This window comes from Elephantulus edwardii, unplaced genomic scaffold, assembly GCF_000299155.1.
Source record: "Elephantulus edwardii isolate Elephantulus edwardi_28Jun2011 unplaced genomic scaffold, EleEdw1.0 scaffold00026, whole genome shotgun sequence".
Classification (NCBI taxonomy): Eukaryota; Metazoa; Chordata; class Mammalia; order Macroscelidea; family Macroscelididae; genus Elephantulus; species Elephantulus edwardii.
The window spans coordinates 5,212,332-5,237,945 of NW_006399776.1; the positions used below are offsets into that span (position 1 = coordinate 5,212,332).

Consider the following 25,614-nt stretch of genomic DNA (forward strand, 5'->3'; position numbering starts at 1 on the left):
TAGTGTTTCCGGAGGCATGTTGTTTAGGAAGTAGATGCCATTTCTTATTCTTAAATATAGCCCTAACTCAGAAGCACAGACAGTTTCAAAATGGGGGGAACCCCCAAATCCCACTCAAACAAACGTTGTATTACAAAGGAAGATAAATATTGTATAGCTTCTAATTCTATTATAATAGAAATTCTTGACACAGAAGAGCATGATATCAAATAATTAGAATGCAACTTATAGCAGGATTGTATTAAGATATTAGATAGTATTTTCTAAAACAATAAAAAATACAAATAGATACTGCAAACAGATTTGTTCTCTGTAAGTTCTAAAGTTATACATCCCCTATTTTTTGCTACATCTATCAGATAAGCTGCAATTACCTTAAAAAAAAAAGGCACCACAGAAATTAACTCATAAAACAGGGGTAGTGGTTTCAGGCTTTCTTTGTTCAAATACAACTTGGAAGGTACTGTACCCTTCCAAGCACTATTTCTTAATGATTTAAACCCGTTTACGCATAATACCAGACAATCTAAAAAAGTAAAAGCTCAATAAATGTTGGCTGACTGACACTTTGAAAACTAAAAATTGATTTATTACTTATGATCTAAACCCAGGCATCCAATCAAACATAGCAATTCTTACTAATCTTTACTATTGCTACTAACAAATCCCTTAAATCCTTGAGGTTTCAGTCACAACAAAAACCAGCTCACCGCCTTTTCTATATCATCAACTTCCTCACTCTGGTAGTCAGAAACAATATCCACAACTTCATCAACAGAATCATCGGTTTTTTCATCTTCCTCATACTCCTCTTCCAAATCCAAAACGGTAAAGTCAGCACTGTGTCTTCCACTCTTCATTTGCTCTGGCTGTATCTGTTCTCCTGGTAGCAGTAAATGACCCTGAAAATGTCCATTCCCTCTGTTGCTTTTTGTAGCTCTCCTGGGAACAATGGATAAGGCTTCAGGATTAGAAATCCTATTCCAAGGATCACATTCCGTTTTTAAAACTCTGGAACCCTCAGTAATTCCACTTTCCCCAGAGCTGTCTTGTTCTTGTTGACACACATTTGAATTTGGCTTTGCTTCTTTAATTAACTGATCATCTGCCTCTTTCTTACATTCTTGTGAAGCTCTAACATATTTTCGGGTCAATGGACCCTTCAGGTGTTTTCTCCATTTTTCTCTATTATTGTCCTTCTCTATAGAGCTTCCACATCCCTTCTCCTTGGTCTCTGATGGTAGATCAAATTGTGGTTCCACAACTCTGCTCCCTAGTAATTCAAGTTTATTTTCTTCCTTAGAGATGACTGGAAATTCACTTGATTTTTTCTCTGAATTATCTAATATGTTCTGCTGTTCCACTTTCACATCATCAAGTCTTTTAAGAGGAATACTGCTTTTGTTTTGTACCATCTTACTACTGGCTTTATCAGAAACTGCCTTAGCTTCTAGTACAGTCCGTTTTTCCTTGGAATTGCTCTGATTCCTAGACCCACACTCTTCACTGGTATCTTTACAGCCTTGATCTGGATGTGATCCAGTGACAGCAGAGTGCTCAGAAGTTATGGCAGTTGCTGATTCTTCCTCCATAATAGATTCCTCATCAAAATGATCACTCCCATCTTCTATCTTCAGGGTTTCTTTTGAGTCAGTAGCTTCTGGGTTTTGGCTTATAATATTAGCCTCAGGGTCTACAGCATCTCCTTCTGCCTTTAAAGCCTTCTTAGTTTCCTGATCTCGTATAGAGTTTGTTTCATTTTTCTGATCTACATTTTGTAAATCTTTTTTCATCTGCAGAGAAGCAACATGCTGAAGAATGGAACTGGGAATGGGTTTTTGTCCTGGGAGCTGCAACAAGGCAAAACTGCCAGACTGGAGAGGAATAAGACTGGCTGTACCAACAGGCTGCCCTCCTGAGCTGTAAGTTATTTTGGTTTCAGAGCCTGTTTTATTTGCAAAGTTTTGTGGTTCAGTTGCAGAAATCCTCAGGGTCAAAGTACCAGCCGTACCAGCCTGAGACACAAAACCAGATCCAGAGGAAAGCACTGAGGGTGCCTGCACTCCAGGAGAAGACCCAACAGTCTGAATAACAGGGTTCACAACAGCAAAAGTAGAAGATGACGCAGAAGATGGTGGTGTCTCAGATTTGGAAGGAGCTGGTAACCGGATTCCCATCACAGATCCTGGTAAAAATGGAAAAGAAAATTAAATAATTGCTTTGCTCAAAATAGCAAGGAGTTGGAAACAACCTAAGTGCCCATCAACAAATGAATGGATAGAGAAACTCTGGTATACTCACACAATGGAATACTACACTGCATTGAAAAACAAGGAACTCATGCAGTATTATTCAAAATGGGTGACCCTGGAGGACATTATGCTGAGTGAAATTTCTCAGTCACAAAAGTACAAATACTGCATGGTGCCACTGTTGTAGAATGAGGCTGACATCGAAGTGGGGATAAGACTGAGAAAAATTGGATAAATTATGTATACTACACATTGAAGCCAATGAGGGAGAGAACAGTTTAAAAGTAATATATTTTAGGGCTTTATGATTATCATAAGAGTTCGGAATGAAGGTTGCAGAGTATACTCGGGGTGGGAGTGGTGGGGGGGTACGGGGGGATTGTATACCGATGAAGGAGTTTTTTCTTTTGCTTTTCAAGGAGAAGAGTGAATTGGGGATGGGGGTGGGGTGGGCGGGGAGAAAAGTGCAACAATGAATGAATGAAAATCCAAAATCTCTGTAAATGTTCATGGAAATAAAAGAGATAAAAAAAAATTCAGTAATTGCCCATATCAAGTCTTTCAAAGGACACTATTCTTTTTGAACAGGTAACTCTAAGGTATTAAGGTGACTAACCCTAAATTAACACATCACAGTTTCCACAAAAGAAAAACTCCAACTTTGTACCTGGGTTCCGAAACATGACGGGCTGTAAGTTAGGCTGGGTATTAGAGCCTCGAATCTGATGCAAAGGAAGGAGCTGGACAATCTGCCCATTAGGATGTCTGAATAGATTCATTCCACTTGGACTCCTAACAGGCTGCAAGATCATCCGATGTCCTTGAAGTTGTGTATTTGCGACAGGTCTAACAGTAGGAGAACCCTGCTGCACTGGAATCAACAATAACCGAGGTCCAGCACGTTTCATTGTGTTAGGAGAAGCTTGTGGAGTAGCCACTGGAATCTGAGGAGCATTCTCTAAAAAACAGGAAATATAAACATGGTATCAGAATTCTTTTCTAATACATGTTGTTGTTAAGTGTCGTCAAGTCAGAGACAACTCATAGTGATCCTATGAACAAAAGACCTGAATGCTTGTATAACTTTCGTCATTTCTCTAAGTTCACAGAGTTTCCAGAAGCAAGCTATTTTGAAGTGGATGCCACTCCTGCTTCCAAGTGTGTTTTAACTGGGGAGGCTCCACCAAACACTGTCCACCATGGGTAACCAATCATTAATGCATTTGACACATTAGTGTGACAGTGATTAGCATCACACCAACCACAAGTTACCTCTGTACAGCTAACGGACAGATCAGTTAGAAAGTTTGACCAAAAACAATTAAAATCAGGCCTGAGGGCTGCAGATTAAAATCACCCACCTTTGGCGTGGTAGCAACACTTTCTGTCCACTAGGCCAACAGAGTTCTCTCACTGTTGTTAAGTGCCGCTGAGTCATAGATGACTCACAGCGACCCTATAAATGAAAGACCTGAACACTTGTATAGCTCTTGTAATACATATTGGGGGGAGGGGGGGAGAATTATTATGATATGGGCCTATGCCATGATGACTTCCATAATGAATTATAAAGTTGGAGAAATCTTGTATCATTATGATATACTATTTAATGGTCCAAAGGCAGAGAACAATTATAAGAGCTCTGATGGCACAGGGGCAGAGGTTACACTGTCAATCAAAAGGCAGATGCTTTAAATCCACTGGCCACTCACTCCACAGGAGAAAAATGAGCAATCAATCTCCTCCTATGTGATTCACAGCCTTTAAAAACACTCTGGAGGGTCAGCTATGAGTTGTTTCTGACTGAACAGCAATGAACTGATTGCAGTTATTAACCAGACTTTACAAGGTTTTACATTTAAAATTGTAAAAAAAATTTAAAGCATCAATTGTCAACAGAAGCACTTAATGGGATAATTCTTCTGCCTAATAAGAAACATGGGCAGGCCTCTCATCTGGTTTCTCATTAGAGTTAAAACAGATCCTTTTTTATAAAATTCTCTTCATTTTTAAATTTAATAGTAGGGAACACTCTTCCATTCAAGTAAGATAGGGTTAAGAATTAAAGAGCAGGAAGTATAAAAAGTTTGTTTTTAAAATTCACTTATAAATAAGTAAAGCTTAAACATTTATAGAAATAATTTTAAATTTAAAAAGACATACTTCCTCAATAACAGAATGAAATTAAAGAGACATAATCTTTAGTTAGGAAGAGTCAAATGATAAATTTCAAACACAAAATTTAGGACAGAAAACAGGAATTAAAGAGAGACTCAAGCATTAACAGCAGCTAGGGATGTACTTTTTCAAAGATCTACTAAGACATGGGGAAAAATTAGCAATTTACAGATTACTTTTTCGGGCTATGGGAATAAGGAGGTAGTAACAGTGCCAGTATAAATAACAGTCTAATATTATTATTCAAATTGAGAGGTTCATTTAGACAATGTTTAAATAATTAAAACCTTTGATTAGTTTGTAATCAACAAACCAAAACTAAAGAGAAAAAGTTCAACATAAGGACTGTTTTTGAAAATAAAATTAAGCACAAGAGCATACACTTGTGGGGGGGGGTGTACATGTGTAAACAAGAATAAAACTTTCTTTTTTTTAAATTATTATTATTTTTGTGTGCGTGCACCGTCAAATCAGATCTGACTGGTACAGGAGGAGATTGTCCCTCCTTCCCCGGCAGAGCATCTGGTGGATTCGAATCGTGAGGCTCTGGGATTGTAGTTGCAGCTCTTTGCCACTAGGCCACCAGAGCTCCCCAAGAATAAAACTTACTTAAATGGATTAAGACACATATTACTCTTAATTTCTAAAACTTTTCTCTTCAAACTGAATGACTAAAAACTAAATTATCCCTATTCAGATATTCAAAACAAACTCTTAACACAAGTGAATGAAAAATGTGGGAATGTCTAATTGCCTAAACTGGGCCTCTGTGAATTGAGACTGCACATATTTCCTTAGAAGCAAAGTTACCTGAACCAGCTGTTTGTAAAAGGAGGTAAGAAAATGTTAACAACATTAGTATTTCATAAAATAGTGTGACAGATAATTTTTGGTGGTATAATAATAGAGAATAACACTAATCTACATTGTTAGAAAGTAAATTTTTCACATTTTAATCTTCTTATAACACACAGGAAGAAGGATCCATCTATTATATTGTTTTTTGTTTTCTTCCAAGTTTCTGATGGTTTTCTTCACTAACAGAAACCAAGTTATATGCCAAGAACATATACTAGCAAGCTAGTTTCTGGTCTATCAATTGATGGAATTAACATCAATGAAGGTTAATACTCTTCTTATAATGATTTTAAAATACACTTAAGTAAACAAATTTCAATAATAGTAAAGACAGCATAGGTGATAGTATTACAATAGTAATATTATTAAATAAATAATAGTACAGATTATAGTATAGTAAATTGCTTTTTTTAGTTTTTTTATTAATTTTAATGAAAGTTTACAGAGACTTAGGGTTTCTATTCATTCATTGTTGCAAGTAAATTACTTTTAATGCATACTCTGAATGCTCAAATTCTGAGAAACAAGAAATTAGAAAAACCTAAAACTATGGTTTTACGACAGAAATGACAACTAAAGGTTAAAATTCAATATAGTATGGGAAAGATAAGAACCTTGACATTTAATAGAAATCTGTCATTCACAAACAATGATCTCACTAACAAAACTTGACTATATACTAATCTTAAGTATTTATGGGAGACACCAAGACACAACATGTTTCCTTTCAATAAAATTTTAATTCTCAAATAATTTACTAAAGATCTATTGAACCCTGTCATGAAATGAAAAAGTACTCAGAAAATATTTAATAACCAAAACCTCTGCTGTCGTATTTATTTCTCCTTCAAATCTCAAAAGCCTTGTACTCTTTTCCACATTCATTTTACTGTGTGGATCAAGAGAATCTCATATTTAACTGCAGTGAGATAAAAAACTAGCAAAGCAGGATATTTCTATTTTAAATTCAATGAGAAAAAGTTAAATTTTAGTAAAAGTTCATAAACACATAAATTATCATTCTAAATAATGCTTTCCTATTCTATTTCAATGAGCTCACATGTAATAAATAGAGACATTATGTCAGTATTATATGAGAATTTGTACTAATTTATACATGAATTTGACTATTAAGAGGAGCTTGACTGGTAGGATGAGCTTGACTGTAGTAACATAGGCAAAAGTCCTCTCATTTCTTGTTTGGGGGATGGGAGGAGTATCTGAATTTCGGGTTCCCTCCTCGGAGATGTGTTGCATGCGAGCTGCATGTAGCTCTCAGAACACATCAGGTCCCTCTTTCTCCAGGGTTCACCTTATCAAATACTCTACAGCACAGAGCTCTGCTCCTATTTTATTTCCCTATGCCCTGCCAGAATTTACATTCTATTACTTTTGAGTATTTCTGCGATGTCCTGGGGTAACCTCCAGCATCACTACTTACCCCTGCCAAGGCTGTTGAAGTTATCACCCAAGAACAGTATTTATTAATACTCTGGTTACAAATTTTCATGGCTTTTTAGCAGTTTGTCCTAATTCTATTAGTCCTAATAACTGTAATGTTCATTTTTGCAAAATGCAAAGGATTTCACCCACACAATAATCTAGCAACATCTAATAATCCTATTATAACCATAAAGTTATAGAAATAGCTGTACGGTAAAGTGCCTAGGCCTTACCTGGTCTCTGGCTCACTGGTGGACTCCCATTAATTCCCGAAAGTATAATAGGAACAGAGCCCAGAGATGAAGTTGGTGTGGTCACCATGGAGGAAGATGCAGCTGTGGTCACCACGACTATGGAAGTGGAGGCAGTGGAAGCAACAGGAAGAGTTATGGTTGGAGAAGATGCTACCAAAGACTTAGGAAAAGCAACTGAAGCCACAGGGGTATTTATCCCAGTAGTTTTGGTAAGGTTCGCAGTGGCTGTTGACTGGCATGATGTTACTGGGGTGCTGGTATTAGGTTCAGAGACCTGAAAAGCTCCTTTAGTGGTGGCACCAGGAGAGTAAGTAGTTTCTTTAGTTCCCTTGTCAGAAATAGCAGTCATAGGTGTCACAGAAGTACCATTTTCTAAAAACACTTGAGGGGTGGTAGTAGTGACAGCAGCAGTCACAGAGTTGCACACCTGAACTGGCTCAGAAGAAACCACAGGTGTGACGACCATTACTGGAGAAGGTCTGATAGTGAACTTCTGTGGCCCTGTCAGGGGTTGGGGTGTGCTAACTCCAGGTATCTTCTGCTGCAGGGTTCCAACTTTACTCATCACAAACTGTGTGAACACACCACCAGGAGAGGGTCGAGCCGCTGCAAATAAAAATTTGCAGGTCAAAAATCTTCAGTTCTCAATTTTATCCTCTTAGTGAATGTGTTTATCAATAGTTACTATGTACCACTGGGTTCTAGTAACCTATGTTATGTGTGACAATTTACACCCATAACCATCAAACACTTCCCTCAACCCAAACCAAACCGTTATATAGTAATTCTAACAAGAATGGGGCTAAAATAGTTTTCTACTAAAAATATTCTGGTTTTGCAGGATAGTCAAATTGCTAGGACATGAAAAAGGAAAACATGGAGGCAAGTAACTTCATCACTAAAAACAGGACAGTAAGAAGGAGGGTGTATTTTCCCTTAACACTAATTCTAAAGTTGTTTCCACCACTTTCTCCTTCCCCAGTACCTCCATCTCTTTTTATTTACTATTCTCCTAAGACAGCTAAGTTCTGCGTATTTCTAAAATGTTCAGAGGAGGATAGAACATTAAAAAAAAAAAACAAAGAAACAACAAAATCCAAACCAGCTCAAGATGTTTCTTGGTTTAAAAAAAAAATACTGGGGGGGCAGGGGGTAGGTATACCTATCCTTACATTCACATAATTCCAGCTTTCAGCCAGAGATTTCAAATTTCTATTAGAGAAGTAATATCAGTAATTTGCATCTTTATATAACATTACTATATAGATTTGCAACAACACAAAAAAGCTCAACAAACCAACCACTGTTCACTCAATGCTAAATATACATAAATAAATATACCAAGAAGGCAGTATTTATATACTCTAGCATTGAAATATTAATTTAAATAAAAAGTTCTCATTTACAGATCAGGAAACAGACCAAGGCAATGCTGATAAAATGATGCTTCACACAAACCATCTTTAAGCCTATACTAATACAGAACACCTTCAACTGTTAGCATCACAGAAACCTAATTGGTGGCAAAGCATCAGCCCTCAAAGGAAAAATACTATACTAGGTAAAGTATTTAGAATACAACGTACTTCTATTTTGAGAAGTAAAATTAAAAAACTTGAGTCTTTCCTACATTAATATAAACAGTCTAAAAGATGGTAAAGAGCAACAACTTATAAAGCTAAGAAGAACTTACTTACTACTAGAGGTCACTGAAAGTATTACCAAAAAACTTATTTTTAAAATACAGACACCCAAAAAAAGGCCACATTATGTATGTCTGTAATTTTTATCCTTGTACTCACTGAACCCAGTACTAAGTTACAGGAACGTCCAACACTTATGTACCCTCAACTTACCAATTGGTCTTTTAGCTGGCACAAACGCCTTCAAACTCTTCCCAGGGCGACTTGAAGTAGTGCTGGAGGAGGATGTCGTTTTGGAATTGGATGTTGAAGGCAACAGGGTACGTGGTTTCCTGGATTCAGCCACCTTGACATTGGATGCTACCTTGGAGATGACAGTACTGAGGGTTGAGAGGTCCAGGACTGAGGGTCGCAACCTGCCTGTGATATAAGCAGCTAGCCTATTGGCTGGATGCAATGCCCCCATCTGTCCCAATAGCAACTTAGCCTGCGGGTAACTCTTACCATTAACCTGAAACAAGTGGCAAAGAGAAATTCTGTAAAGATAAAATTCTCTTGCTAACTCTTCTCCCTTGATGGGTTTCTTTCATTTTACAAGATATCCAAAGTCTATTTATCAGATTTAAAAAGGAAAAAGAAATAGCCTTTTACCATTTTGGAATACCTGAATTATTAGGAGACTGGGGGATGAAATGCTGCTAGCTAAATATTTTCCAATCCACAACATTTTTATTTAGATAATCTGGACACAGACAATTTTAGAAATTTATCATTTCTGCATCATAGATATTTCAAAATCACTCAACTGATTTATGCATCAATAAGTAATTCTAGCTAAACTACTAACAATTATCAGCAAACCTAAATAACTGTGATGCATTAAATTCCTCTGGTAAAACCACAAAGGATCTTTTTAAGCATTCTTCGTACTTGAAAAAAATACAAAATGACTTCACTTTAAGTTCTAAGACCATCCTTGTTACAACAATCATAATAACCTAAGCAACACAATCACTTTAGTTTATAATTTTCTGAAGACTCAACTTTGAAACTACTGCCTTTATCTTCTGGAAAAAGTTTAGACCAGTAGTTGTCAGTTATTAAACTGTCAGAAGAAAGTGAACAAAGAAGATAAAGATTGACTCTACTGTGTTAGTGGGCTGGATTGTACTTCCCATTTGGGTAGCAATATAGTTTTTTTTTTAAAAATTTTTTTAAATCTATTTAAATTTTTTATACATGTTTTCCAGAGTCACTCACTCTTGTACTTTTCTATGCTTCTTTACAACTTCAAAAGGCAAAAAGAGGACAATGTAAGGGATGGAAGTTCCTATTCTAACTGAAAGGAATTTATGAGAAAAATAGATAAACAGAAAGCCACTTCAGCTTCAAAGACATGAGACAAAATTATTTAAATAGCAAAAGAGAAGACAAACTAGGCATTTCTCATATTCAAAGAACCACAGAACAAATTTAGGACTCAAGCTGCAACAAATTTAGGACTAAAGGATTCTATGGGCAAAATATTGAATGATGCAAGCAGCATCAAAAGAAGCTGGAAGGAAGGCAGAGTCACTACCAAAAAGAACTGGTTGACATTGAACCATTTCAAGAAGTAGTATAAGATCAGAAACCAATGGTAATTAAGGAAGGAAATACAAGCCGCACAGAAGGCAATGGCTTAACATAAGACCCTAGGAGTTAATGAAATACCAACTGACATGTTTCAAACAGATGCACCCCTGGATGTGCTCATGAATTCATGCCAAGAAATTTGGAAGCTACCTAGCCAAGTGATCAGAAGACGTCCATATTTGTTCCTATTTCCCCAAAAGTTGATGCAATATTGTGGAAATTACTGAGCAAAATCAGTAATAACACATGCAAGTAGAATCTTGCTGAAGATTATTTTTAAATGGTTTTATCAGTTTATCTATAGGGAACTGTAGAAATTCAAGCTGGATTTGAAAGAGGCTGTAGAATGAGACATAACTGCTAGTATTAGATGCATCTTTGCTAAAAGAAGAGAACACTAGAAAAATGTTTAAATTATGGCTAACACTGAGAAGAATGGGAATTCCAAAAGCTATCCATAGACAGAACCAGTTGTTCAAATACAATGCATGTTTTAAAATCAGGAAAAGGAGTGCATTAAGATTCTATCCATTCATCATTATTTATTCTGTATCTACACTGAGCTGGACTATATAAAAATGTGGCATAAAGATTGAACGAAGACAACTTGTCACCCACCTGGGTAGATGACAAGGCAGATGACACAACCTTGCCTGCAAAAAAATTGAAGTCTGGAAATGCAGAAGATCAGAACTATAGTCTTACAGAGATTGTATCTTAACGTTAAAAAAAAAAAAATCAGCACTGGACCAATAGGCTGGCCCCCATGATGGACGGAGAAAAAAGATTCAAGTTGTCAACAACTTCATCTTTCTTGGATCCATAATCAACACACCCATGGTAGCATCAGTCAAAAAACCAAAGTTATGTTGCACTGGGGAAATCTGCTGCAAAGAACCTCTTCAAAGTACTAAAAAGCAAGGATGACAGTTTAAAGACTTGGATGCACCTGATGCAAGCCATGGCATTTTGTTTCCTACTCATATGAAAATGGGACCATAAATAAGGATGACTGAAGAAGAATTGATGCCTCTGAACTGTGACGTCAGAGAAGAGTACGAAATATCCCAAGGACTGTCAAAAGAACAAAGAAGTCTGTCTGGGAGGAAATGCAACCAGGTGATTTTTAGAGGCAGGGATGATGAAATTTATTTTGAGGATGTTGTCCGAAAGGCGCTAGTCTTTGGAAAACCAGATCATGCTGGAAAAGGTGGGTAAAAAGAAGACCCTCAACAAGAGGCACTGTAACGGTGACTTAAAAAAAAAACAAAAACAAACAAAAAAAACCAGTGACTTTTAACAATGAACAATTATGACAAAGATTATGAGAATGGCACAAGTTAAGATTCAGATCTGTTTTTCATAGTCACAATGAGTCACACTTGTCTCAATAATACCTGTAATAATATAAGTTAAATTATGAGTATCCTACAAAGATTAGGAATATCTTTACATTGATTTTAAAGAAAGAAGAAAATCTTTGCATCCTAAAATAAAACTCTTTGGTAGTTTTTCCAACCTATCAAATGTAGGGCAGGTATTCCTATTCAGCAGCAGCTTCAAAGTGCGTATCACAGTGGCCTGACTGTTTTAAGTTTGGTTCATATTCTATGTTGGTTTTTGAATCTTCATCAAGAGATTAGAATACAAAATTTCTATGTATTTCTATCCTTTATTTCAGTCTTGCTATGTATGATCTCAGGGTAGTTTTGGTTTTCAAAGCATCAATCAATAAACGGGCAAGACAGCAAACAGTTGTTTTTTATCATTAAGAGTTTAAGAACAATGAATGAATGGAAATCCAAATTCTCTGTAAATGTTCATTAAAATAAAAAAAAAAAGTTTAAGAAACACCAAGTAAAGCCACTGCTTAATACCAGCTATGTTAAGTAATCAATTACATTATTAATGTAAAAGTTTTTAGGGAAGCAGACAAGCTAATGAAAACAATTGACTTTGACAATAAATAATGTTAGATATTTCTATACAGTTCCTACTCTGATGTAAAAGTACATTTTACAACTGAGCCAAAAGAAAAACCCTTTTTTGACTATGACTTAAAATTCAATTTAGAAACTTCTCTTACCAAATAATTTTTTGACGCCAGTGTGCTTTTACCAATTATATGCCTAAATTAAAGTAGCAAAAAGAGATCTTAAAACAACAGTATCTTAAAACAACAATAATATACTGGCAAAAATCATGTAAATGAAAGAAAGAACAATTTTGAAGAAACAAAAGAATTTTTTAAAATCTCATTATTTTGAATAATATTATGTTAAATTATAAATTTTCCCAAGCTGCAAACATGTATTGCCTATCTTAAATTTCCTCTTCTCCTTACTACCTATCCCTAACATTTTATAGATGGGTGAAAAAAATACTTTTAAAAAAATGTCCACCAATGATAAATTCAAAGAACTAGACTAAATTCTTACTCATCCTAATTTAATTTTCAAAGTACCATCAGAGCCAGGTATAAAATTTAAGAGCAACTCTCAGGGGAGACTAGGGAAAAATAGAATCCTAAGCTAATATGGGGTTTCATATAAGGCCCACAAGGGGCCCTGGAAATAAAAAATGTTACCTAGTATAAAAAGATGCTATACCCAGATTAAAGACAATTCTCACCTGGATAAGCCCAGATGTGCTTGAACTGGGTTTACGTTTATAGGCCACAAGCTTCCCTGCAGGAGAAAGGCCTGCATAAAAAGGCAGACCTTTGCCTCCATGCAATCTTTCCCTCACTGAATCCAAGGCATCTGTCTGCATAGAAGTGAGATCATCCATTTTCCCAGGGGATAATGGACCATCAGGAGTCTCTGATTCAGATTTCTCAGCCATATCATCTTGGTCTTGACATGATGGCATAGAGATTTTCACACGAGAAGAATAAACAGGAGGGTTCTTCTCACCCCGGCTCTTTCGCTGAGAAGCCAACTCAATGATGAAGCTGCCCACCTTAAGTGACTGTGGCATGTTGCTATTGATGTGCTGGGATAAGATGCTCAAAATCTTGTTCCGATCCTCCTCCCAGTTGCAGTCTGAGATGATCTCTATCAGTTTGGTGGGTCCACCAGGTGACCTCTGATGCACATACGAGGTAGAAGATGATTCTCCTTCATTGCAGGATGACTTCCAGTTCTTTTCTGATAAAGATTTGAAAGATGTTTTGGCATCACAGTATTGTATCAAACTTTTAAAGACTCATTTTCTCTCAGTTCTCAGAAAAGTGTCAGAAGTCGGAGAATGGTTAACAGTTACTCAGTGTCCCATTTTCCATGTACTCTCAGTGACAGTCTAGTACCTATCTAACACTCACAATCTGGGTGTCTTCCCAAAGAATAAATATTCTAAAGAATCAGACTACATTAGTATTCACTAACTTACTGGCTAGACTTTAATTTTTTTTTTTCTTTTCAAAAAAGACATATCTTAAGAACATACTAAAATATAGAACTATCTTCACCAAGATAAAGAAGATGAAACTTGTATGATACAGTTCATATTGTGTTATTTATATATGCAAAGAAAAGATACTGTTTGTTTTGTAACATACCAAGGTTAGAGTCAATTCTAAAGAACAGCAAGAATGTTATGGTTTTAAAAAAATACATTCAGGGAGGGGGAAAAGTACACTATACCTCTAATTTCTACAGCTACTTCTGAAATAACTGTGTGTGGACGGTTGTGTATAAGAATATGATTGCCCAATCCCTACAACATATTTGCATTAGTGGAAACACATTAATTAGGTATATACTTCACCCACACACACTGTATGCAGAATCAGTTCTGACTCATAGCTGACCTATCCTCTCCATCTGGATGCCATGCCTATAAACTGCAATGGAAGGAGACAGCTCACCTTTCTCCCTCACAGCTGTTGGTGACTTCAAATTGCACATGTGCAATCTTTGGGTTAACCCAATTCACTATGGGCTGTTATCAGAGTCATGGATACTTCACCAGACACCTACATTTCTACAGCAGAGCTTCCCTACCAATTTACTACAATTGCAGATATGCCAAGAGCCTGTCAGGCTCAGAAGCCTTGCAGGATGACCATGCTCTTGGGTAGGTTTTCTCCATCACAGCAGTCTCCTTCACTTAGTTACGTTACACAATCATTATCATTGTCTATGTATACTATGACCTTCCCCCCTCCCCTTAAAGTTAGTAAGCACTGTTGGTTAAGTGTCAGAAAGTCTTATGAAGCAAAATAAAAACCAAATAGGTAACTTCCCGGTCACCATTTCCCATCATATCAATTCTGGCAGTAGTCTCCTCTGTTAAAATAAATCAGTGTTAAGCCTTTCTTGTTCATTTCTCTAATGGTAGCAGTTACTAAAAACTAAAGTAAAATTACAATAAGAACTGATGCCCATAGTGCCAGAGTTTTGAAAAAGGTTTAAAAATAAATACTGACTTACCTAAAGGACTTTTACAAAAACATAGATCAATAATAATGAATTTTCTTTTTTTTTTTTTAGAGTAAGAGTGTTAAACAGACAAAATAATAGGAAAATCCTTTTAGTTACGCTGTTTTTAGCAAAAAAATGAAATAAGGGTAAATAAACATATTCTGAATTGGTGATTTGAGATTAATTTCAGAATAATAAGAACCTAAGTGGTTCTAGTCCACTAGCAGTTTCACAGAACAAAGTTGGGAAATCTACTCTCACATGATTTATAGCCTCTGAAAACCTGCTGGATGACCAGCTATGAGTCAGTTCCAATTTGACCATAATGAGAAAAAGAAAATATTAATAATAGCAAATGATAAAAATTAAGCTTTCATTCTGACCTTGTGATTTATCAGAATCCTTCTCCAAGTCACAGGTGACTTGCTTTAAAAGATGGTGTTCAGAATCAGGTTCCTAAATATATTGACAAAGAAATGTTTCAACATATATGTAATATCTGTTAGAGTCATGGATACAACCGTAACATTTCTCAAAGAAGATTAAATCATATGAATGACTGAGAAGTCAACAATTTCCTATCTGCACACACAACTGCACTGTTACATTACACAATCTTGGGCAAAATAAGCAGTCTTGTTCACTAATGTCCTTGATAATAACGGAGACAACAAAAAAAAGGGACTTACATTTTTAGTGAATTCTAAAGAAGGTAAATTATTTGATGTTTAACTTAGAAAACTCAACAATGTGAAAACATGTCAACTTATAACTGATTTGAAATCAGAAAAGCCTTTTCTACTTCATAAGAGTAAGTCTAGATTACTTGAGTAAAATGCAAATTTTAGTATTAGCAACAAGCAATTGGAAGGTAAAGCGGACATTATGTAACAAGTAATTCACCTTTTTACTACAGTCCTCAGCACTAGGATGACATGAGCTCTGCTGCTGAAATGGTGAGGAAAGGGATGGTTGTTTCTGTTCTTTTTTTGGTTCATAAACACGAACTCTGGCACAAGTCATCAGACTTTCAAAGTACAAGTAGATTGGATCTTTGTCCTCTTCTCTAATCTGTAAATTTTACACAAGAAAACATGCTATACATTAAGAAAACTCTTAGAACCTACAATCAGGAAAAGATAAAATAGATGAATGGGATCTTCTAAGAATCAAATCCCTATACACATCCAAAAACTTCTCCAACATGGTAAAAAGGGAAGCCACAGACTGGGAAAAGTATTTGGTAATGACATCTCAGATAAGGGACTTATATACAGAATTTATAAAATACTTGAGCACCATAAAATGAAGGTAAATAATCCAACCGAAAAATGGGCACAAAATATGAACAGACACTTCACCAAAGACGACATTCAGATGGCTAACAAGCACATGAAGAAATGTTCAAAATCCCTAGCTCTAAGAGAGATGCAAATCAAAACAACTATGAGGTATCATCTCACCCAGTAAGAATAGCAAAATTTAACAGAACAGCAAGCAACAAATGCTGAAGAGGTAGTGGAGAAACAGAAACCCTCATTCACTGTTGGTGGGAGTGTAAAATGATGCAACCACTGTGGAAGGCGGTATGGCACTTTCTCAAAAAGTTGCAAATAGAGATACCATTTGACCCAGCAATTCCACTACTGGGAATATACTCCAGAGACCATAACTGACATCCAAGCAGATATATGCACACCAATCATGGCTTTGTTCACAATAGCAAGGAGATGGAAACAACCTAAGTGCCCATCAATAAACAAATGGATAGAGAAACTCTGGTGTAGTCACACAATGGAATACTATGCTGCACTGAAAAACAAGGAACTCATGCAATATTATTAAAAATCGGTGACCCTGGACATTATGCTGAGTGAAGTATCTCAGTCACTAAAGGACAAACACTGCATGGTGCCACTGTTGTAAAACAGGACTGACACTGGGGTTGGAAAGGAGACTGAGAAAGATGGGTTCAATAATGTATACTGCATTGAAACAGATGGGGGAGGAAACTGTTTAAAAGGGATATGTGATTAAGTATTTTTGTCATGACAGGTGTCTAGAGTGAAGGCTACATGGTGGAGTGGACCTGGGGGAGGGTTTGTAAAACAATGAAAGAATTTTTGTTTTACTTTTACAAAAGGTTAGCGTACTGGGGGGAGGGTTGGGAGGGGGGAAAAATGCAACAATGAATGAATGGAAATCCAAAGTCTCTAAATTTTTATTGAAATTAATAATAAATTTTTAAAAAAGAAGACTCTTAGACTAAAAAACTGAAGAGGCTGCTTAATCTAACAAATGACTTTTTTTTTTAAAGGAAACTATAAGCTTAAGTCTATGAGCACAATTCATACTTGCTGAATTCTGCGACAGATAAGAATACTGATTCTCTATAAAGAAATTACAGATCATATCTGAGTAGTGTTTCTCAAACTTTCTTTTTTTTTTATTTCAAACTTTCTACAGTAAAGGATGCACTTGCTAATCATCAGCCAAACATAAACTGTTATACTAAAGCACCAGGAAAAACCATGAAAGGATATATGAAATACAAGTCCCCAAGCTTTTCGAATTACACTAAATAGATATTAAATTATTCTACCAACTATTAAATTTTCTAAATATTTATTCACGTTTTCGGTATAGGCAGTTCCTTGGTTACAGACTAACTTACAACCAATTAGAACCAATTCCCATAAAGCACACATTTAGAGCACACATAATGATTCATATTAACAAACTGGTGCTACTTTGTGATATATACCACATCAATATTACTACTGTATTATTATGTAGAAAATGTTTTACTGTACCTAGAAGAGTTAATATTTTTTTCTTCACAGAAACATAACTATATACTATACAAATAACATTTGACTGATGTTAGACATGAAGGAATCATATATAACTAAATTTAATAAAAGGAGCTCATTCATAATCATGAGATGACTTAATACTTCTTTAATCACAAATTAGTAACCAACAGTTTATATCCCAGGTATACAGAGCAGCATTCTAATAAGAGAATTTTTCTTTAATTTAATGGAGCAGGAAGATGGAAACTAATTTAATAATGAGATCTGCTTGGCCTATTATTATATGACAAGTATCAATCCTCACTTTTGCCTATCAGTGTTCAGCTATATAAATGTTACCTGTTAAGTAAACTTCTGAGTTTTACTGGTATCACAGTACTTGAAAAAAAGAACCAAGAACATTATTTTTAGGACCTTGAACCAGCTCATTTGATTTCTGGTGAGAATCTGCATTAGTACTATACTAAGTCAGTATATATACACAAAAATTTGACAGGATAAATACATAAAAATCACATGGGGATCTCGTTCAAATGTAGATGAGAACTCAGTGCACAAGGGGTGAAAATGCAAATCCTCAGAAAGGGGTCAAAGTAGAATGAATTAATACGAATCATATGCACTTCTATGCAAGTTACTTAAAAGATTATTATCATAAAGTGTTTTAAAAGACTCTTCGCCATGTCAAAAAGCCCATCTTTTATATGCTCCTCTTGAAGAGAGACGAGGTTGTTTTGTTATTTGTTTGGTTTTTTTTATATTTTTGTGTGAGTGTACCATCAAATCAGATCTGACTGGTACAGGAAGAAATTGTCCCTCCTTTCCCGGCAGAGCATCTGGTGGATTCGAACCATGAGCGTCTGGGATTGTAGTTGCAGCTCCTTGCCACTAGGCCACTCCCCGAGGCTGTTTTTAAGAGTTATTATAACTTGCTAACTTCTCAAAGGAGTTCTGGTAATTACTGGTAAGGAACTGCACTGTCAATGCAAAGGCACCTGGTTTAATCCACCAACTGTTCCATGGGAGAAAGATGGGCAATCTCTTTTCATTGATTTAATGCCTCTGAAAACCCAGTGGAAAGTTAGCTATGTTTCTGACTTGATGGTATATAACAATTATTCTTCTTTTATGCCATTTTTCAAATACTAAAAATGAAAATAAACTGGAAAGAATCACGTCTCACTAATACACTACTTGAGGACAAAATGATTCCAAAATAGCAACCAAATATCTGGTTGGAATTCCTCATCTTTAGAAATATTTGTAACATGAAGGGAAAAAAGGAAAAAGAAACTCAAAGCTTACCACAGGATTGGGCTTTGGAATATATGGCTTTGCAGGCTTAATTCCAGTGAATGGTTTCCCCTTCACAGTAGCAGATAAAACTTCTGGCTGAGACAATAATAGTGGTTTCATAGGTTCAATGACAGAAGGAGTTGGAATATAAACTGGCTCTGGATCTACTTCACCTTCTACTTTTACCCATAATGGGTAATGTCGAATGGGCTGTTCAGGCTCTGTTTCACAAATAGCTTAAAAAAAAATGCAGGTACTTTTGTCAACAAAAGTTCAATACTGAGGCACTGCCAAAACAAAACACAATCCTTCATAAAAGATAGGAATTAAAACAAAGAGACCTCTAAAAACAGCTTTAGTTGCCCCTCACATTTCTTTATTTAAAGAGTATTTACCAAACATCTACAATGAACTACATGCTATTTGAGGCAATAGAATAAACACAGCAATGAATAAATTTCTTGCCCTCAAAAAATAGAAAACAAAGTTCCTTCCAGTGAGAAAGCAAACTAACAAATCACCACATAGAAAAATACAGCAGAAAAAGCGGATAAAGAGTTTAACAGGGATGCTATTATAATTGGTATGGTCAGAGAAGGTCTTCTTGAAAAATGATAGCATTCTATATCACACTTTTCTGCGAGGAAACACTGCATGGTTCAAAATTGGGAAGGGCGTACGCCAGGGACGTGTCCTGTCCCCATACCTTTTCAACCTGTGTGCAGAAAAGATTATCTGGGAGGCTGGGCTCTATGAGGAGAAATGTGGGGTCAAGACTGGTGGAAGATCTATCAACAGTCTACTACTGTATGCAGATGACACAACCCTGCTTGCTGAAACTGAGGAGGACCTGAAGCGCTTGAAGAATGAGAGACCTATGAACCCTGTGTCATTCTTATTCCGAACACACTTTTAGCCCATTGCTGCAGTCACTGTATCAATCCATTTCACTGAGGCTCTTCCTCTTGTTTCACTGTTCCTCTACCTTTCCAAGTATGAGGTCCTTCTCCAAAGTCTAAGAGTAAAGCTCCTGTTAAGACATTAAGAATTCCTTAGCTCTCAAGGGAGCTCTGGTAGCTTAGTGTCAAGAAGCTGAATGCTCCGCTGGAGAAGGAGGGGCAATCTCCTCCTGTGCCAGTCGGTTCTGATTCAACGGTACACATACACAAGGGAAATAAAATAAATTTTAAAAAAAATAATTCCTCTCAACATCAATATGTGACAGTATTAGTGTAGTTTTGGCTTTCACTTTCTCTTATTTGGTTACTGTACCAAAGATTTCCTGATTATATCCATGTCTTACAGGTTCTAGTTTTCAGAGAATATTTATTAAGCTATAAAGTAATTGTTTCAGTGGCAAATATTTGTGTTTTCTTTCTGACAAGCATTCTCCTTAAACATATTCTGAGCTTTGTACATTTTACTACACTGTCAAATTGTTTTCCAAAGTGGTTATACCTATTACAACCCTTTATGCTGTATATAAATTCCTATTACCTGTCATCTTTATCAACTATGTTCAAATATAACAAAAATAACCATTTTATTAGTAAATACATACATTTCAAATACTCGTAACATGTAAACTATAGAAAGAATACTGAATAATCAGATTTGTACATTTTTATTAAAAAATATATAAAAATATCTTCTCCTGTACCAATGCTACAGTCTCTCCATGAAGTGATTTCTTTAACCATTTCTATTTAATTCTGATGGTTACACTTCTCTACATAAAATGCTTACACTTCAGTACTGAATATCCCATAGACTACCAAAAGAATAAACAGATATATCATGGACAAAGAGCAACTAGAGTACTCCTTCAATGCAAGGAGAGTGATATTTTGAGGAAGACCTTCAATCACACATTAATACAGTGACTGAAGCAATGAACTCAAGTGTGAGAGATGATAAGGACGGCACAAGATAGACAGGTCTACAATCTATTGTTCCTAGGTTCACTATGAGTCACACTTGACAACAATAACAGCTCAGTATGATTAAAGACAAGCAAATTAGCATCCTTAAAATTCCCTACACCTCTCAGCTCTCATCAGCTATAATGTTACTTTTATATTATCATGGTTTATATTACTGATTTCTGTTCCATAATTATATTTAGGCCTTTGGCACTTTGCATATAATTCTGAAAGCTAGTTAAGAAGAAAAAATTTGCTTTAAAATTATGTAATTAATCCGTCCTCAAGCAATTAATATGACTGAGGACACATGCAATCCTGTACCAGTAAGTTTGTTCAAATTTTACATATCAAATGGTGGTGTTTTTTTATACAATTACTGCTTGAAAACACAACAAAATATTTTCTCAATTTGTAGATGGATCATCACTTATGGCTTTGTAGTGTAGTTCTTTTTAAGTGCAGTATGAAAATGAAAAGAATTAGAACAGCCTGACTGGCTAAAAAACAAGAATGAACAGAAACTGACTCAAGCAATATACTTTACTGTATTATTACAAGTGATACTGCATATAACAAAGGAGTAAGAGTTTTAATAAATGAGGGTTAGCTATGGGGAAGAAAATAATTCGCTACTACCAATTTCAGATCAGCTATATTCTAGATAAAATAATAAACTGATATTCTTAAAAGTCCCTAAAAGTACTAGAAGAAAATTTCCATTTTTAAAAATTATCTTGAGGATAGAAAAAAGACTTTCTAAGCAAGAATGAGCCATAACTAGAAATCAAATAGAATGAGATTGCCGTATTTAATCCATCTCTGCTTTTTCTCTTTACTCTTTTTTCCAGAGGTGAATAGTTACGTCTGAAACTGTATTAGAGAATGAATTAAAAAACTACAATCTAGTAAAATAAGCTCTGTGAACTGTTAAGGGACAAAAACAGTAATAATGAAGTCAGCTCAATAAAACAGTAAAGAATACAAAAGAGTAATTTATGACCAATGGTTAATAAATCTATCATTAAAGAAACACTTAAGAAAAAAAAACCAAACAAACCCATGTGAGAGTAGAAAAGCTGGTCCTTTCTATTAGCAAATGTGTAAATCAAAATAATTCTAGTAACATCCATAAATATATTTAATATAAACATATTTAACATGTACTTTTTGTTCTAACAATTTTACTTTTAATAGTTTAATTTATACATTAACCATTTTATCATCAAATTAATACAAAAAGCCTAAATATAAAAAAGATTATAACTTGTAAGTCCATCAAAATTAAAATTACAATGCAAATCTATGAAAAATAGAATATGACTATACAGTATTAAAACGTTAAGGAGGAATATGACCTTATGATAACTCATTGCTGTTAAGTTAGAACTGACTCATAGCTGACCCTCCAGCAGGCTTCCAAGGCTATAAACTGCACTGTCCATCTTTCTCTTGAGGAGCCACTGATAGATTCGACCTATCAGAAAGCTGTGGCCTTTGTATCAGCAGAGCAACTACTGACAAGAACACCATAGCTCCCTGCATTTCAGATCCATTTCGGTAACAATATACGCAATGCATGTATCAAAACATGTATGAATTCACAAAAATTCAAAGGACATTAACCATCTCTGACTAAAATGATATGTGACAAGCAATATTAAATGCAAACATAAGATGACAAAAAGGGAATATTAATCCTCTGATAATAAAGAGGGTAAAAATTCTCTGCAATTAACTAGTAAAATCATATTCAATATATTGGAAAAAATAACACCCTGTAGTAGAAAGAAAAAAAATCTGAGATAAAATGTTTCTGATCTTAAAAAACAAAACAATAAAAAAACCCCACCACAACTCTGTAAAAGGGTACAAAACTATCAGCTCTGCCACAATAATCGGCCTCCAACTACTGGGTAACATGACTCAAACTAAGATTTAAGGGTCTCTTGAGAACTCTGTAAAGAGGTAATGAATTGTATTGATCATCTATAAATCTTCTAAAGAATATGAAGAGAGAAAAAGACAGAAATGGATGAAATTTAAAACTCCTTCTGGAAATCTAAGAGAAGGATTCAAAGGTAGTACTTAAAAAAAATCCATTCAGTTAGCAAATTTCCACTTAAAAGCCCTTTTGTATGTGTACATCACAGTGCTAAAGAAACTCAATGAAAGATAATATGGACAAGTAGATCAGGATTAAATAGGTATTACTGTATTAAAACAAGCAGAAGTTTTTTTAAAACCAAAACACTATTTTAGCCTTAATACTCACTGTATTCTAGCTTCTTTCTCTTCTTTTTGTCTTTGAATAGCTCCTCTTCCTCCTTGACTCCCTCCACTCCTTCTTCCTTTTCCTCCTCTCCTAAAGTATCATAAATGACTGGATCTCGATGAACAGCTTTCCTCTGGAAATGCTTATTAGTTTTGGATCCTCCTTTAACAAGTACAACTTTTCTTTTCAAACAAGTACAGCCAAACATGCAGTCTGGTCTGCGGCAGTGAGCTGGCTGGCGCTTCTCCAAAGCGAGACTGGAACATACACAACCCAGTCGACAGAAGTCATTGTTGCACGGAGGAGCTCGCTTCCTTATGATTGTGTGAATAGGTTTATTTTTGAGAGATGCCTAAAATTAATGTAGATAATTATTATTTTACTAAATTGCCCAAAGATAGGACTTAGCCTCACGCATTTGCTCTCTAGTCTCCTATAAAATCCCAAAATAAAATGACAGAACGTAAACACAGACAGGAGACTGTGTGCAACCTCTCATTCTAATGCATGGCACAGATAAGGAGAATATTCTAATTAACCAAAGCATCAATAACCATTCCTTTTTCATGCAAATACTGTACATAATCCTTTAGATCTGGTGTTGTCAAACTAATATCCACAGGCCAAAAACTGTCTGTCTTGTAAAGAAAGTTTTCTTGGAATATAGTCAAACTTATGTATTTGCATATTATGCATTTAGCCACAGAACTAAACAGCAGAGTTGAATAACTGCAACAGGGACTGACTGTATGACCTATAAAGCCTAAACTATTTACTGCACTGCTCAGAAAAAGTTTGCTAATCTTTGTTCTAGGGTACTCATAAAAAGAGAAAATGACAGTATGTGCACAAAAGGTTTTATGAATGATTCATAATAAAGGACATATCCTGCATTTACCCCAGTAATTGATGATCTTCAGTTCTAAAATTCAGCATAGAATGAAAAACAGGGAAAGAAATGTATAAAATGTCATGATTTTAAAACATCCAACATTGCTGGTTAGTTTTATTTCACCTGACATGTACCAAAAGGCTAATAATCAAAGTATATCAATTAAATGAAAAATTTTTAATACTAAATTGACCAAGAAAAGGGTTTTTAACCTGCTTTTACCATTCTCCCCCCCGATTTAGAACATTTAAAGGGGACTTTTCAAAGTTGTTTTAACAAGATCAGCAAAAAAGTCACATGCTGGTAAATGAGAGATGCTGCCTTTGTACATGACAAAACATTATTCCAACGTGCAACTGTACTGTCTCCCTCAGCTGGCAGATGAGGTCTATCTGCATTTGACTGTCTAAACCATTAAAACTAAAACCCTGCCAACTGAGTCAATTTCAGCTTAAGGTGACCCTCCATTAGATTTCTGAGGTTATAAATAAAATAAGAGCAGACTGTCTCATTCTTTTACCACAGGGAAGTTGATGAGTCTGAAATCACCATCCTTCTGATTGCTAACCTAACACATAAGTCATTATGCCATCAGGACCCTTGTTACTTGCATGTCTTGTTAGTCAAGAAAAAGAAAAGAGAAAAAAAAAGATGACATCTTCTTATTGTGTTTCTAAATAAGACAAATACTTAAAACTTCTTTCCAAAAAACTCCACTCCAACATTGTTCACTAACCTCAATCTTTACTTCCAGGAAAAAAACTTACTTGAGCTGTAAGGAGAGTTGTTAAGGATATATCTGCTCGTTCTTCAGTGATATAGGTTCTTGGTTTTCCTTCCCAAAGAGCACAGTCTTCTAGGTCCATTAGCTTCACCTGAGTTTTAGACAGGCCTGGAGGGCGAGTTCCCAGAAGCTGCTGCTGTTGCTGTTGGTGTGCCTGCCGCAGACTGATCTGCTTTGGAAAAATATTTTCCTCTGAAGAGGACACAGCAAAGTTATTCACCTGGTTTTCTGAGATAGTGCTTGAAGAATTTTTGGTAACCCTATCTCCTGGAGAGTGTTTCTGTTTTGCTGTAACAGGATATGGTAAGATGGATTTGTAAGATGATTTACTCCGGCCACTTAAATTTGCCTGTTTGTTTTGAGATTTCACCCTTCGTGAGGGAGGAGGGACAGAATGAGGCTTCAAAGAGTAAGAGGTAGAAGGGGAAATGGCAGACTGCTTCTTTAAAACACTGTCAAGTGTCCGTACATAACTGGTACTCTTAGTGGGAAGCTGGTATACCACAGGAGATGTAGGAGCGTTGGAAGAGAAACCCATGCTTGTTTCCATCAGCTTGCCTTCATTTTCCAAGTATTCATCTAACTTGTCACTACAGAAAGCAGAACGGTTTTTTAATGAACCTTCTGAATTGCTTCCTAGAAATAAAGAGACACAAGATATTTTTAATAATCCAGGGGCGGAAATTGTAGTGATCACCTAAGTTGTCATGTCTTTTTTTAAAATCACAAATACACGTATTTGTATGGGTAGATCTTTAGGGAAAAATGCACTAAGGAAAAGCCAGGAGCACTGGATAACAATAAATCTTCTAAACTGTCTCCTTATAGGAAGAAGACAAAACACTAATCCCAGAGACCAGACTTGAGTCTCTAATACTAATTACATTAAAATCCATTCTTAAGGCCAAATTAAAATGTGAACTCATTGTATCCGTCCCTAAA

General features: G+C 35.6%; 1 protein-coding gene across 2 annotated transcripts in view; it reads right to left on the bottom strand.

Annotated features, from left to right (window-relative positions):
- MGA (MGA, MAX dimerization protein) overlaps window positions 1-25,614 on the bottom strand; it is an 81,045-nt gene that overhangs the window by 13,508 nt on the left and 41,923 nt on the right. Inside the window, exons 7-16 of one of the 2 annotated variants that reach the window (XM_006882989.1) lie at window positions 24,656-25,308; window positions 22,997-23,348; window positions 18,809-19,035; window positions 15,591-15,758; window positions 15,071-15,143; window positions 12,895-13,412; window positions 8,842-8,992; window positions 6,965-7,591; window positions 2,920-3,210; window positions 714-2,185 (exon numbers count right to left, since the gene is read on the bottom strand). In XM_006882989.1, the coding sequence (XP_006883051.1) occupies window positions 714-2,185; window positions 2,920-3,210; window positions 6,965-7,591; window positions 8,842-8,992; window positions 12,895-13,412; window positions 15,071-15,143; window positions 15,591-15,758; window positions 18,809-19,035; window positions 22,997-23,348; window positions 24,656-25,308 (4,532 nt within the window). The remainder of the gene's footprint in view (window positions 1-713; window positions 2,186-2,919; window positions 3,211-6,964; window positions 7,592-8,841; window positions 8,993-12,894; window positions 13,413-15,070; window positions 15,144-15,590; window positions 15,759-18,808; window positions 19,036-22,996; window positions 23,349-24,655; window positions 25,309-25,614) is intronic. The other variant, XM_006882990.1, reaches the window with a different exon arrangement.